Below are 13,625 nucleotides of genomic sequence, written 5' to 3'. Positions count from 1 at the left end.
ACTGAAAATCCACCTCAAGGAGCAGGGGCCCAAATCCATTTGTCTCTGGTAGTTCTTTGAGATAAATGAAAGTTAAGAACTTGTTGCACAGATGTCATTTAAACTATAGTCTCGTGATTTTCACAGGAAGAGCATCCCAGCTAAAGTCCCGAGAAGCATCTCAACAATAACTTTGGATGTGCTGTGCTACTCTCACAGTTTACAATTGCTACTTCTGCCCCAAAATCCAAATGATTTGTTATTGTTATAGAGAAGTGAATTTTATGGTAGACTGCCTTGCCAAGTATGGAGCTTCAATTGACATTTGAAGAAGCTTACATAAACCATTATGCATTTATCATCATCTTCTCTTAACTTCCCATATATGCCATTAATCAATAAAGATCTAAGGATTGCACAATAACTATGAAAATCTAATCTTCTTTTCGATATATAAGGAAAAGACAAGAAAAATAGTGCTCCTTACAGGTTTGGCAACAAGCCTATCAGAACTAGTTTTCAACAACCACTCTTGGATATATTGCAGCATAAGCATATAACACCAATTCTACTTCCCAGAAAAAGGGAGAAAATGAAAAAGACATTTTGCATTTGGATGAAATAAAGAATTCAATTCAATAAAGCAAAGATTTATTCCACAAATGCAATCAAAAATGTCGACACGGTCTACGAACGAGAAATTAAACATCAGCACACCAAATAATGACAGACTGAAAAGAATCAACATGAAACATCTACTCACCTTTTTTATGGCAAAATTTCATTTTATACAACACAATTCCATGGCAGATTTAAACTACGATCTTACAAATAAGTAAATTCATTTCTTTCTTGACTTTTCAGTAAAAGAATATAATAGCTAACATCTAGAAAAGGAAATTTAGGAAATCGGTAAAAAGATAACTATCAAGGTACAGTAGCAGATGACACAGAGAGTTGAACCCAAGCGTATTCCTCTTTGTAAGCAACATTCCCCTCACAAGAGGCTTCGCAAGTATATGCAACAATAGTCCCCCAATCAAGAGAGTCAACATCGTTCTTCACACTGAAGTAATACAGCAGCTGAGGTAAGATCTGAAATCACCAACATAACGAAAACATCAACAAAAGGTTTAAATTAATTACCAACATAAAATCCAGAAATTTTATAAGGTATTTTTTTGCGGGGTAAGTTGATTAACACAAAAATCAGATGTACAATGAAATCCACACACTTTAGAAGTCCCTAATCCGTAAAATACAAACCAAACAAGCTTCTTTCTACCAAGAAGCCAAAACTACAGAACACACTTGGCAACCACCCCCACTCCCCCCAACCAACCAAAAAAATAAAAAAAACAAAACAAAACACACACAGAAGACAAGGGCAAAACAATAACAGAAGCTGCCAGAAATTGAAAAGGTCAACTCTCTGGCTGAGTGGAAGATAGCACCACGAATATGGATAACTTATAAAGGCATATATGTTCGTACCTGAAACTCAAAACACAGAGGACCACCACAGTACTTGCACTTTGGAATATCAGCTTTTGATGGCCGGCCACTTGACATGGGCCATAAGGGTTTAGCGCTACCATCCCTGCAATACCTGATATTTTGAAACAAAGATACAAATTTATCCATCATTGCAGGATAAAAAAGAAGTGCATTTGAAAAAAAAAATCTGCAGGGATAAAATGACTTGACAAGCCAAAATGCTATAAATTCTCCAAAATTGGTAGCAAAATAAAAAATATGTAGCGTATACCAAATAAAAAATATATTATTACTAGCTTATGTGACTTAGCCTGCAATTAAGGATAGGGTAATTCCAACTGAAGCCTCTATCAGATTACTCATGTAAACATTTGAGGAAAGATATTGATAGATGACACAGAAGTAGCATGTACACAGCAGCAAATTCTTTATATAACAAGGATTTCCTTGAATTTTAGGATACCATCTTAAGATGAGTAGCAATTAGAAGTTTTTCATGTATATTTTTTTTAACTTTTACACTGGTTTGCTTGGCTTCCAAGTAAAGCCTATACATGTTGTCGAAACTTTATAAGACTTTTATCACTTTTTTGGAAAATAAGGAAGCCCCACAAACAGTTAACCGTAATGCCTCCTTCCTTTCATTTTGCCCTTCTCCATATGAAGGCCACAGACATGATATGGGCTGATTAAGGTCCCCTGAAAATTAATATTCAAAAGTCTTTCTTCTCTTCTTATGTTCCCCAGAACAGGGTTTTTTTTAGTTTTGTTCTTTTATATATATATCATTTTTTGGCCAGGAGCCAATGCCAGCTTGACACATGGAAGTTTGTATCCTCAATTAGAAATATCAATAACCTCAACACTTGTTCAGGGGCCTTGGCTATGCACTCCTGGAAAGAGGCCCAACTTTTTTTTTCGTCATCACCCTGTTCATAGATATGGAAATAAGCATGTAAGAGGCTTAAACAAGTAAACATTATTCTCGACTATAACAGCACAAACACTAAATACCTCAAAATTGATGTGCGACTTCATTGGATCATCATTTTTGTCCTTGGAGACCAATGAATTAGTACATGCATTACTCTCAACTATTTCTGTGCTGAATTCACTTTCATTCCCAATTATCATCTCATATTCTGCCCATAGTGTGTTGCTTGCAACTGTACAAATGCAAAATCTTTTAGATATAAAATCCTAAAATCTAAATCTAAACATGGATAATATGGCTGATGATAGAGCTCATGTCAATGAGCATGTTATGAAGTCTACATATACATGACACATACAATTCTCAGACAACACAAAACGTAGCATGCCAACACTTTGCAGCCAAGAATCTGACTCATCTGATCTAACCCGTTAACTGCTCTTATTTCTTTAAGATTCAAGTTCAAGTTGCCAGATAAGTAAGGATAAGGTATATGACCACATCACGATTATCATAAGTCATCACCATGTTGATGTCATCTGAGATGTAACTGACTTTTTTTTTTTTAATAATCCAACAGCAAATATAACATATACATTAATCTCATAGACTTCGTAATTTCCAGCCAAATAATCCTAGAAACCATATACTTTACTGGCCTTTTTGTAAATTTGCTGAAGAAGCTCCATTTCTGTCAGAAGAAATAATCATCCGTTGACAATCAACCTTATGACCAGAGCGCCAATGCATGACCTGTAAATATAGGACAGACTCGAAACTTTAGATGTGGATCTTAAGGAAATAATATTTTTTTGGGCCAAACTACTATTTTATTCCTTAAAATATACACCAGTTTCCAATTTGACCCATGGAATTCAAAAAGTTCCAGTTTAGTCCTTAAAATATTTATAATGTTGCAATGTCTTCCTTCCATCAATTACAGTTAATGGAAGTTGCTGACATGTTATTCATGTGGCACACTGAAGCCTAAGATGGTATCTCACATTATCAACAATGAATAAAAGAAATATCTTGTATTTCTTTTTTCTCTATTTTGTCATCTTATTATTGACAACATAGAATAACATTTACCTCCTCACCCTCTCCCTTCCCCATCTCATGCACCGCACCCACCCCACTCCAAACTCCCTCCCTATGGTTCTCATCATCCAAAAACGTACCACCACAAAGTCCCTCTCAAAACCTTAGAGCTCATTGGTACGAAGGCAAAAGAATACATAAAAAGAACCCAAAAGACTCAATTACCTGGTGTTTCTCTGAGCAATAACGAGCAGTCCTGCAGCTACTACAGAGTTTATCTCCTTTCCAAGTACCACACCAACTACAAAGTGCAGCTAACACAAGCAAACATCAAAGACCATCAAGAGAGCTTTTGAAAGTGCATTAATGTAATATTACTAAAAGTGCATGAATGCATCCAAACAAGTTTCAGCCTCTTGCTAGCTATGCAAACATGTAACAGTTAATTGTTGATTCTGATCTTTCAATTGGTCACTTCGGTTTATCAAAATCCCGTTGACAACAAATTTTCTTTTAGATAAGTAAACGAGATATCATTGAAAAGCGCAAAAGGCATAACCCAAGTTAAAAAAATAGTAATAAAGAAAATTAAAGACAACATAATTTGGAGATGTGGATGCACTCCTAAGAGGAAAAAATTTTAAGGCCCTTAGAAAAATGTAGCCCTAGAACTGCAATCTTCTTGGTTTCGCATGGATAAATCCATTTAATATTTTTTTTTATGAATAATAAGAAGTTTTATTGAAGAAAGAGGAATAAATCCATTTAATATATATGGATTTATTCCTCTTTCTTCAATAAAACTTCTTATTATTCATAAAAAAAAAAAATATTAAATGGATTTATCTATGCGAAACCAAGAATGATGACAGGGAGAAGAGGGAGTTGTGGGCTGAGTTAGCTGGATTGATGAGTTGGTGGGAGATGCCTTAGTGTATTGGGGGAGATTTTAATATGGTTCATTTTCCTAGTGAGAGATCTAGTGGTGTTGGCTTCTCTGCAGCTATGGAAGAGTTCTCAGACTTCATTTTCATGCATAATTTGGTGGACCTACCTCTTAAAGATGGCCAGTTTACTTGGTCTAATGGTCAAGAAGATCTTATTTGGTCTAGAATTAATAGGTTCTAAATTTCTCCGGATTGGGAGGAACGTTTTCCTAAAGTGTCACAGAGGAGATTGACAAGACTTTTCTCCGATCATTTTCCTTTGTTATTGGATTGTGGGACATCTAGAGGAAACAGATATTTTAAGTTTGAAAACATGTGGCTGAAATATGAGGGTTTTGTTGAGCAAGTTAAAAAGTGGTGGATGTCTTATGAGTTTTCTGGTTTGCCAAGCTTCGTTTTGGCCAATAAATTGAAGGCTTTGAAGGCTGATCTGAAGCAATGGAATGAAGAAGTGTTTGGTGATATAGGAAAGAAGAAGAAAGAATTATTGGAGGGTATTCGAGAGCTAGAGGTAATCGAAGAACGCCGTTGCCTAGAGGAGGATGAAAAAGTTCGAAAGGTAGATATGGTGAGAGAGATGGAGAAGACCCTTCTTTTTTAGAAAATGAGCTGGAGGCAAAAGTCTAGAGCTTTGTGGTTAAAAGAGGGGGATAACAACACAAATTTTTTTCACAGGGTGGCCAACTCACACCGTAAATTCAATCGAGTGGATTCTCAGATTATTAACGGTATAATTTCCAGAAATCCTGTGGAGATTAAGGAGCACTTAGTACATTTTTACAAGAATCTGTACTTGGAGAATTGTTCTTGGCGGCATAGGATGAAGGGTCTATCTTTTTTATCCATTGATGCGGATGAGAGCATCTGGCTAGAAAGAGCGTTTGAGGAGAAGGAGGTGTGGGATGTAATCAGGGATTTGAATAGAGATAAGGCGCCGGGTCTTGACGGATTCACTGCGGCTTTCTTTCAAAAGTATTGGGATTTTTTAAAAACTGACATTATGGATGTTTTTGCAAAATTTCATACTCGAGGCAAGTTTGAAAAGAGTTTGAATGCTACTTTTGTCTCTTTGATTCTTAAGAAGACTGGTGCCATGGATGTGAAAGATTTTCGCCCTATTAGTTTGGTAGGGGGGATTTACAAGATTATTTCAAAGGTTCTTGCAAACAGATTTAAGTTCGTTGTGGGCAAGATTATCTCCAACACTCAGAATGCGTTGATTGGTGGTCGACAAATATTAGACTCTGTGCTTATTGCAAATGAATGTGTGGATAGTCATATTCGATTGGGAAACCTGGACTCCTGTGTAAGCTAGATTTGGAGAAGGCTTATGATCATGTGAACTGGGATTTCTTGCTTTATTTGTTGCAGAGATGTGGTTTGGGGGAAAAACGGAGGGATTGGATACGTTTTTGTATTTCTACGGTGAGATTTTCTATTCTTGTATATGGAACCCCTTTGGGTTTTTTTAGTAGCTCTCATGGTTTGCAATAAGGAGATCCTCTTTCTCCTCTGTTGTTTGTGGTGGTTATGGAGGCTTTGAGTCAGATGCTGACTGCCGCAGTGGAGCAGGGTAATTTGACAGGGTTCTCAGTGGGTTCCAGGGATTCCTAGGCCTTAGTTGTGAATCACCTGCTGTTTGCTTATGACACATTGATCTTTTGTGGTGCTCAAGAAGAACAAATTCCACATCTGAGATGTATCTTCTTAGGCTTTGAGGCAGCTTCTGGTTTGAGAATTAACTTAGGAAAATTAGAAATTGTTCCAATTGGTGGAGTAGAGGATGTCGAAAGGTTGGCTAATCTTCTTGGATGTCGGGTTGCTTCTTTGCCTATGACGTACTTGGGTTTGCCGTTGGGTGCTTCTTATAAGTCCACCTCTATTTGGAATGGTGTTATTGAAAAAATGGAAAGGAGGTTGGCGGGCTGGAAGCGGATGTATTTGTCGAAGGGTGCCCGGTTGACTCTTATTAATAGTACGCTCTCCAACATCCCCACATATTATTTATCATTGTTTCCTATTCCAATGAGAGTGGCTAATCGTCTTGATAAAATTCAAAATGATTTTCTTTGGGGTGGCATTGGTAACGAGACCAAATTTCATCTAGTGAACTGGAACAAGATTTGTACACCTTTGCATGCAGGTGGGTTGGGAGTTCACAATTTCTTCCAGTTCAATCAAGCACTCTTGGGTAAGTGGTTGTGGAGATATGGTAGGGAGAGAGACACTTTATAGTGTTTGGTGATTGATGCCAAATTTGAGAGTTTAAAGGGTGGGTGGTGCTCGAAAGAGGTATCGGGTTCTTTTGGAGTGGGTGTATGGAAACATATAAGGAGGGGGTGGGAGAAATTTCGCAACTTTGTTTGTTTTGAAGTGGGGAATGGATCAAATATTAGGTTTTGGCAAGATTGGTGGTGTGGGGATAGATCCTTGAAGCAATGTTTTCTAGCTCTTTTTAGTATAGTAAGGAACAAAGATGCAATGGTGGCGGATAATTTGGTGGTTCATAAAGGTGTAATTCAGTGGAATGTTCTCTTCACGCGACAAATCCAGGATTGAGAGATGGATATGGTCTTTTCTTTCTTCGATCGACTATACTCCACTTCGGCTCGACATGGAGAAGGTGACAGGTTAGTGTAGAATCCCTCCAAAAAAGGTGTATTTGAGGTGAGATCCTTCTACGAAGAGCTTATTAGGAAAGATGGCCCATGTGTTCCATATTTTCCTTGGAAGAATATTTGGTGTGTTAAGGCTTCAACAAGGGTGGCTTTCTTCGTATGGTTAGCTGCTTTGGGCAAAATATTGACGCATGATAACTTGCGTAAGAGGAATGTTATAGTAATCGAGAGGTGTTGTTTATGTAAGAAGAGTAGGGAGTCTATTGATCACTTGTTGCTTCACTGCGAGGTCGCCCGAGATCTTTGGAGCTTCGTTCTCATTTTATTTGGGGTTGAGTGGGCTATACCACGAACGGTGTTAGAGTTGTTGAATAGCTAGGGGGCAGCGATTGGGTGTGGTCATGCTAAAGAGGCTTGGTGGTTAGCTCCACTGTGCATGCTGTGGTGTATTTGGAGGGAGCAGAATGCTCGACTGTTTGATGATATAGAGACATCTATGGTAGAGCTACGGAAGCGGTTGCTCAATACTTAATATTTTTGGATAGAGCCCCATCATAGTTTGAGTGTTTTTACTTATGTAGACGTTTTAAATTTATTCTCTGTTCGTCCCTTTTAGGGGTTCTCTTGTATACTTCCCGTGTATAAGGGTTGCGCCCCTTTGCGCTTTTTAATAAATTGCAATTACTTATCAAAAAAAAAAAAAAAATATATATATATATATATATATATATATATATATATATATATATATATATATATATATATATATATATAATATTGGTACTAAGAATAGCTGTTTAATTGCAAGCATAAACCAAGCTAATCTTCTATTAGTTGATAACTAAAAATCTTACTTTAACACAAGAAATATTTTTTTACAAATTTCACTTCTAAAACCTAAAGGACACTTTTTCTCCCCCCCCCCCCCCCCCCAAAAAAAAGGCTACTTCTGGTACCCACTTCGGAAAAATAAACTCCATGCCCATGTAACGTGCCCCTACCACACGGATCAGTTAAATCTGGCTTTCACCAAGGACATGGCCCAAGAGAGTTGTTTAGATCCAATGGGATTCGAACTTTAGACCTGATGGTGATGCCACTAAAGTCCAAGGTCTTCACCACTTGAGCCAACACTAAATTTGTAACATTCTACAAACTATAATGTTAATCGGACAAGATTATAAATACAATCAAACAAGGTGAAAAACTATCAGCAGCAGCATGCAGTGTTTTCTAGAACCAAGAAAGATATAATCCTTATTTTCACTTGAAGGCTAATTCTTTTGTTTTTAGTAGATACAAATCCCATATGAAAATTGGAATGTTGTGCTAAAATCTATTTCTTCTAACAGACCAGAAAAAAGGAGAGTTGCCTCAACAAAGAGCCGACTCTAAAGCCTGTTATGTTACATTTGGATGTGCAGATGGAAATATGGGATTTGAATTTCTAAGCCCTAGGCATATAGATTTTTGAAGCGCCTCAAAGATGTTATATTCAACCAAAATATATGGCTTGACTTGTATGTTTCACCATAATCTAAAAGACAACATTAGAAGTCTTTACCACAATTTTGATTTGGAGACTTAACACAACATGTGCCAAATTCACCCACTCTTAACGCATGATCCAAACACAATTTTAGTCAATCTGATTTTAGAGCATAAACCTGAAATTTTCAATTTTATACTAAGGCACATATGACAAAAAAAAAATGTAGCCAACCCAAGAAACAGAGATAGAAGTTCTGCAGGGCTGAGCATAATAATATTTGTCACTAGAACAATCAATCAATACGCAACGAAAGAAAACATTGAAACTACCTCCAGTTCCAGCGGGTTTGTCGGTCCCATCGTGTCTTGGGGGCTTGCTTTGGTAAAAAGGATTAAAGCGAGGCAATTGGCAACGAAAAACCTTCACACTTTAGAGACCATAACATAATCAGAAAAGCAATATAAGTGTAAGGAATGAGAAAATGTAATTTTTTTTATGAGTAAAACTTTAATTTCAACAAGAAAATATCATTGTTTGAAGTTAATACAAATGAAAGGAATAATGGAAAATACCTCCTAGAAGGCTTCTCTGGTTGGCGTTTCCATTGCTCGTGTTGATCCCGAAGAAGACAGTTCATTGATAAACACATGAAGACAAACAATGTCCGATGAAATGCATACTCTTTCTCAATCGGTGCATACACCTAGAAACTCAACAGTTAGGGGTAACTATCATCAACAACTGTTTAGCCAATAAACTCAACAACCTGATTGGCACATGAAGAATTTGTCCATATACCTACATGCTTATAATGTAAATTAAACTTTATCGACTCATTTAATAGTCTTTCATTCTCAAGATTAAAGCTATCATACTTTCACAAAATCAATAATGTGGAAACTAAATATACATAAAACAATAAAATAGAATCCATTATTGCAAACCTCGAAATAATCTGGCCTCAGATGCCGCAAAATGATTTCTCTCACTTGACTTTCAATCTTACGTTACACAATAAGGATGGAAATTGTGTGCATTAACGGGTAGAGAGAATAACCATTTTCTTATTCAGTTATAACTCCACTTAGCATCAATTTAGGAGTTTAATTAGAAAGCAACTTCTCTTATTGGCCAAAAATATGACAAGTTTAGCATATCAAGATTAGATGATCTTATAACTTAATATTATCATTAATATAAGCTGATATTGGCTTATAAAATAAAGTGTGTATATGGGCCAATAAAGTTTTACATATAACAGGAGGAAAAAAAAAACAAGAGAAAAGAAACAGACAAGGAGCTCAAAATGCTATACACTATACAAAGTCATGCGCACATGAATCCAATGAATCATTTTTTTTATGAATAGTGAATCATATTTTTATCCAACACAAAATATCATGACATTGCTCATTCCTCCACCATAATAGTTAAAGAAATTGTAGTCATCGAATTCAAAAGAGCTTTACCTGAAGCAAGAACTGCAAAGGTTCTCCACAAATATCACAAACACAAGATTTTCCTGATGGCAAATTCACCGGATCTAACCAGGCCTACAATCACAAAAATATATCACATTTACAGCTCAAAAATGATTTCAAGAATAACCTAAAACAGATTTTCAACAAAGAAAGATCTTTTCTATTTTAATTTCCTGTAGAATGAAATACTTATAAGTACCGGTACACCTCCAGCCTTGCTAGGGAACAATTGACGGAGAAGTGACCAGTGAGTCTTGGGCTTTTCCACGAAACCTAAAATCACAAATTCTTTTTCTTCCTCATCATCATCATCATCATCATCATCATCATCTTCTTCTTCTTCATCAAATTCATCCTTAGCATATTCTTCTTGCTGTTGTTCATTTTCTTCTTCATCATCATCTTCAAGCGCTGAGATTCGGAGGCCCTTTTGCTTTTCCATAGAGTCTCTACTCATAGCACTACTCTGCTCATTGGCCATTTCAGTGAAAGAGAAAGAGGGGTTAGGGTTTTACAAAACCATTCTACAACAAAGAGGCCTTGTTTATTTCGGCATAAATGTTTTTTGCCAAAATATGTTTTCTTCTTTCAGGAAAACTAGTTATTTTCTACTGTTTGTTTGCAACTTTAACGGTGGGCCAGAAATATGTTTTCAGCAGAAAATGTGTTTTCAAATCTCAAACCCAAAATGATATTGAATCATTCAGATGCCAAAGAATATTTACTTACTTATTTAAAAAACCAAAGAATATTTAAAGCCCAATTAACAATTTACTTATTTAAAAAACAATAATAATAAATAAAAATAAATAACAATTCACTAAAAATATAGAACTCGATTCACTAAGAAAAGGACACATTAAAACCCCAAACATTTAAAGATTAGCCGGTGGTTATTGACTAAAACAGCTAACCGCCTAAGCGATTATTGCATTTTACCAACCGCAACCACTAACCACCTAAGGGAGGCGTTTATTTTTATAAGTGTCTGTTAGCGGTTATTGAGTAAATAACCGGCAGTTGTATAACCGCTTTACAATTTGAGTTTTAGACCGGTTTTGGGCCGATTTTGGCCCGGTTTTGGCCAGTTTTAGTGCAGGTTTTAAATCCAAAACTACTACAAATACAAATCCAAATAACCAAATACAAACAATGGGTCAAGCACAGGTCAAGCAATGGGTTACAAAATATAAGTTACTGAAAAAAAATTCAAAACCCAGCGTCTTACTTCTGTTAGGGAAGCAAAACATCTCAGGTCTTCAGTTAACCGAATTCAATAGGGAAGCTAGCAGAATACTTGTGATTATCAAACAAATTTTCTTCTATAATAAAAATAAAAAAATAAAAAAAGAAGTTGCTTTTAGTTCAAGAAGAAACGGAATTTCTCTCTTCACACCTAGTAATTAGTTGCCTTGTTCGTCCATTTAATTAGCCAAATTGCATACAAGAAATGGTTACAATGTGTAACATTTTCTTTCAAATCAGCCTTATAAATGGCACACCCACCTTCCATATATAAGTCCTATGCAGCAAACAACTAAAACCCATTTCCTAAATCACATTGTTTCCAAACAATTCGTAGAAAAAATGAATTTTTTTTATCACATGATAAACAGTACTAAACCAGAAAAATAAAATCCAAACAAATAAGCTTCGGGTATAAAGAAAAAAAGCGAGAGAAAGAGTGGAGATTCTAGAGAAGCTTAAGACTTGAGACTACAGAGTAGCAGGCTAGCAGCGGCGGAGACGTGCGGCGGCAGAAACGAGCCGAGCCGAGCTGGCGGAGAGGAACGGCGCTGGAGAGGCTAGAGGCAGAGGAGCGAGGCAGGCGAGCGGCGGCAAGGCGAGGAGGAATTGAATTAACGAAGAATGAAGTGAAAATATTAAACCCTGAAAACTAAAAGAAACTTATGTTTGTCCAAAACGGCGTCGTTTTGGGCATTGCTACGGCACCCTCTCCTATGCTTTTAAGTTTTTTTTTTTTAATATATATATATATATATAGGAAAATGCTAGTGTTCCCACCAGCATCCCACCCTGATCCCACCACCCCTAAGTGTTTTTTCAAACCTTATAACCACGAACCGATAACCGTCTTATAACCGTTCCGTTTGTACATCTTTAATTAATAAGTATAAGAATTCTCTTTTTTTTCTTTTTTCTTTTTTTGACATAATTCTTATATCTTATTAACTGAAAATAATAGTGGATAACCCATATTCTAATCCAACTTAAACCGAAGAATACTAAAAATAGATATTAATTCACTAAACATAGCACATAGTCAACCCCAAAATATTTTTTTTTGAATGTTAAGAAGTATAAGGTTTTAAATCTCATAAACCCAAAATGATATTAAATCATCCGGATTCCAATCTAACTTACACCATAGAATACTAAAAACTTAATGGGCTAGTTTAACAACCCATTATCATTCTCCCTCTATTTCTTTTCACTTCTTTCAAAAATATCAAATCAAAAACATTCTAACTTTTTTACACTTTTTATATCACATCAACTATATTTTATTATTATTCAAATAAAAAAATTCACTACAAAACAAAATTTTTTCACTTTTCTATAAAACATTCTCAAATTTTATATCACATTAATCACTTCTTATTCTACAACACACAAATATTCCACAACACAATTACTTACCAAACAAGTCCAATAATTCGCTAAAAATAGCACATATTCAAGCCCAAAACATTTAAAAATTAATAAACAAATCAACATTTCCTTCTGTCAACAGAAAATAATATTAATAATAACCAAGGCCACACAGAATAGTTCTCAGGCCAGCACGGATTGGAGTCTTAAACGTAAAAGCCAATCAAATAACTTCAACGAGCGCCAAAAAAAAAAAAAAAAGGTTGGTACCTCTGGCTCAGAAGCGATACACAAAGGGCATTATGGGGAGACTTGGGTAAGTTTTGAGGGAGGAGAGGAAAAGCCAGTGAGAAAGCGGAGTTTCTTGGAGACCAAACAACTCCACTTTATATCATATCAGCCGATGTTATGTTGAACAACGCGTGCTGCCCAAGTGACGGAGAAGAATAAGAAATTGATAGGAAAGCAAACAGCAACAAGAAAAAGATAAATGCAATTGAATTTGGAAAAACTAACTCGATTCATGTGAAAAACAGAATTTCAGAAAAAACCATTATATCAACATACCCGCTACTCGAAAAGGTAGAACAAGAAAGAAGGAACAAAATCTTCGGGAGAAGAGGCTGAGGCCTGAGGGGTTGTCTAAGAGTTCCCTTTTTTGTTTTGTACTTTTTCTTTTTAATGTCCGACGAGGCTAGGGTTCAACAAGCGTCTTGTAAAAACGTGTCTTTACATTAATATGTTCTTTTTACCATTTTGCTCACACTATTTTTTTTTTTTTTTTTTTTTTTACCGTCCTTCAGGCTGCTAACTGAGAATTTCGAGAAGACAAACAAATTTTTACATAACCTCCTAACCAAATATCAACATGCTAGAGTTGAAGGTGCAGGTCACCAACACGACTTAGAATCCGATACGAATCTAACAAAAAATTAACGTGTTAGGTTTGAGACACATTTAATTAAATTGATTGGATTAAAATTAATCTATATAATCTTATATTCATGCATCGATACGACTCAA

The 13,625-nt window shown here is 35.9% G+C and overlaps 1 protein-coding gene across 4 annotated transcripts; it reads right to left on the bottom strand.

Annotated features, from left to right (window-relative positions):
- Positions 1 to 711: 711 nt before the first annotated feature.
- LOC133863605 (uncharacterized) lies at positions 712 to 13,299 on the bottom strand. Of its 4 annotated transcripts, XM_062299633.1 has the most exons (12): positions 13,170 to 13,297; positions 12,873 to 13,027; positions 10,189 to 10,455; positions 9,978 to 10,061; positions 9,081 to 9,211; positions 8,838 to 8,935; positions 3,677 to 3,765; positions 3,070 to 3,163; positions 2,491 to 2,642; positions 2,335 to 2,405; positions 1,474 to 1,588; positions 712 to 1,074 (listed from the first exon to the last, which is right to left on the bottom strand). In XM_062299633.1, exons 3-12 carry the CDS (start codon positions 10,444 to 10,446, stop codon positions 907 to 909), a joined length of 1,260 nt encoding a protein of 419 aa, XP_062155617.1. In that variant the 5' UTR covers positions 10,447 to 10,455; positions 12,873 to 13,027; positions 13,170 to 13,297; the 3' UTR covers positions 712 to 906. The 4 variants fall into 4 exon arrangements, with proteins under 4 accessions (XP_062155617.1, XP_062155618.1, XP_062155619.1 ...); XM_062299634.1 differs by lacking the exon at positions 12,873 to 13,027 and having other exon boundaries at positions 13,170 to 13,299; XM_062299635.1 differs by lacking the exons at positions 12,873 to 13,027; positions 13,170 to 13,297 and adding an exon at positions 11,700 to 11,805.
- Between the last annotated feature and the right edge of the window lie 326 nt (positions 13,300 to 13,625).

This window comes from Alnus glutinosa, chromosome 3 (assembly GCF_958979055.1).
Source record: "Alnus glutinosa chromosome 3, dhAlnGlut1.1, whole genome shotgun sequence".
Taxonomy (NCBI): Eukaryota; Viridiplantae; Streptophyta; class Magnoliopsida; order Fagales; family Betulaceae; genus Alnus; species Alnus glutinosa.
This window is presented reverse-complemented; position numbering and strand designations above follow the sequence as displayed.

What these genes read in the sequence shown, in the direction of transcription:
- LOC133863605 (XM_062299632.1), bottom strand. Translation starts at nt 10,470, where the DNA reads ATGGCCAATGAGCAGAGTAGTGCTATGAGTAGAGACTCTATGGAAAAG. An exon ending in CAAACCCGCTGGAACTGGAG is followed by an intron (nt 3,766 to 8,837) that starts GTAGTTTCAATG and finishes TGCTTGTGTTAG; the next exon opens with CTGCACTTTGTAGTTGGTGT. An exon ending in CTCTGTGTTTTGAGTTTCAG is followed by an intron (nt 1,075 to 1,473) that starts GTACGAACATAT and finishes TGGTGATTTCAG; the next exon opens with ATCTTACCTCAGCTGCTGTA.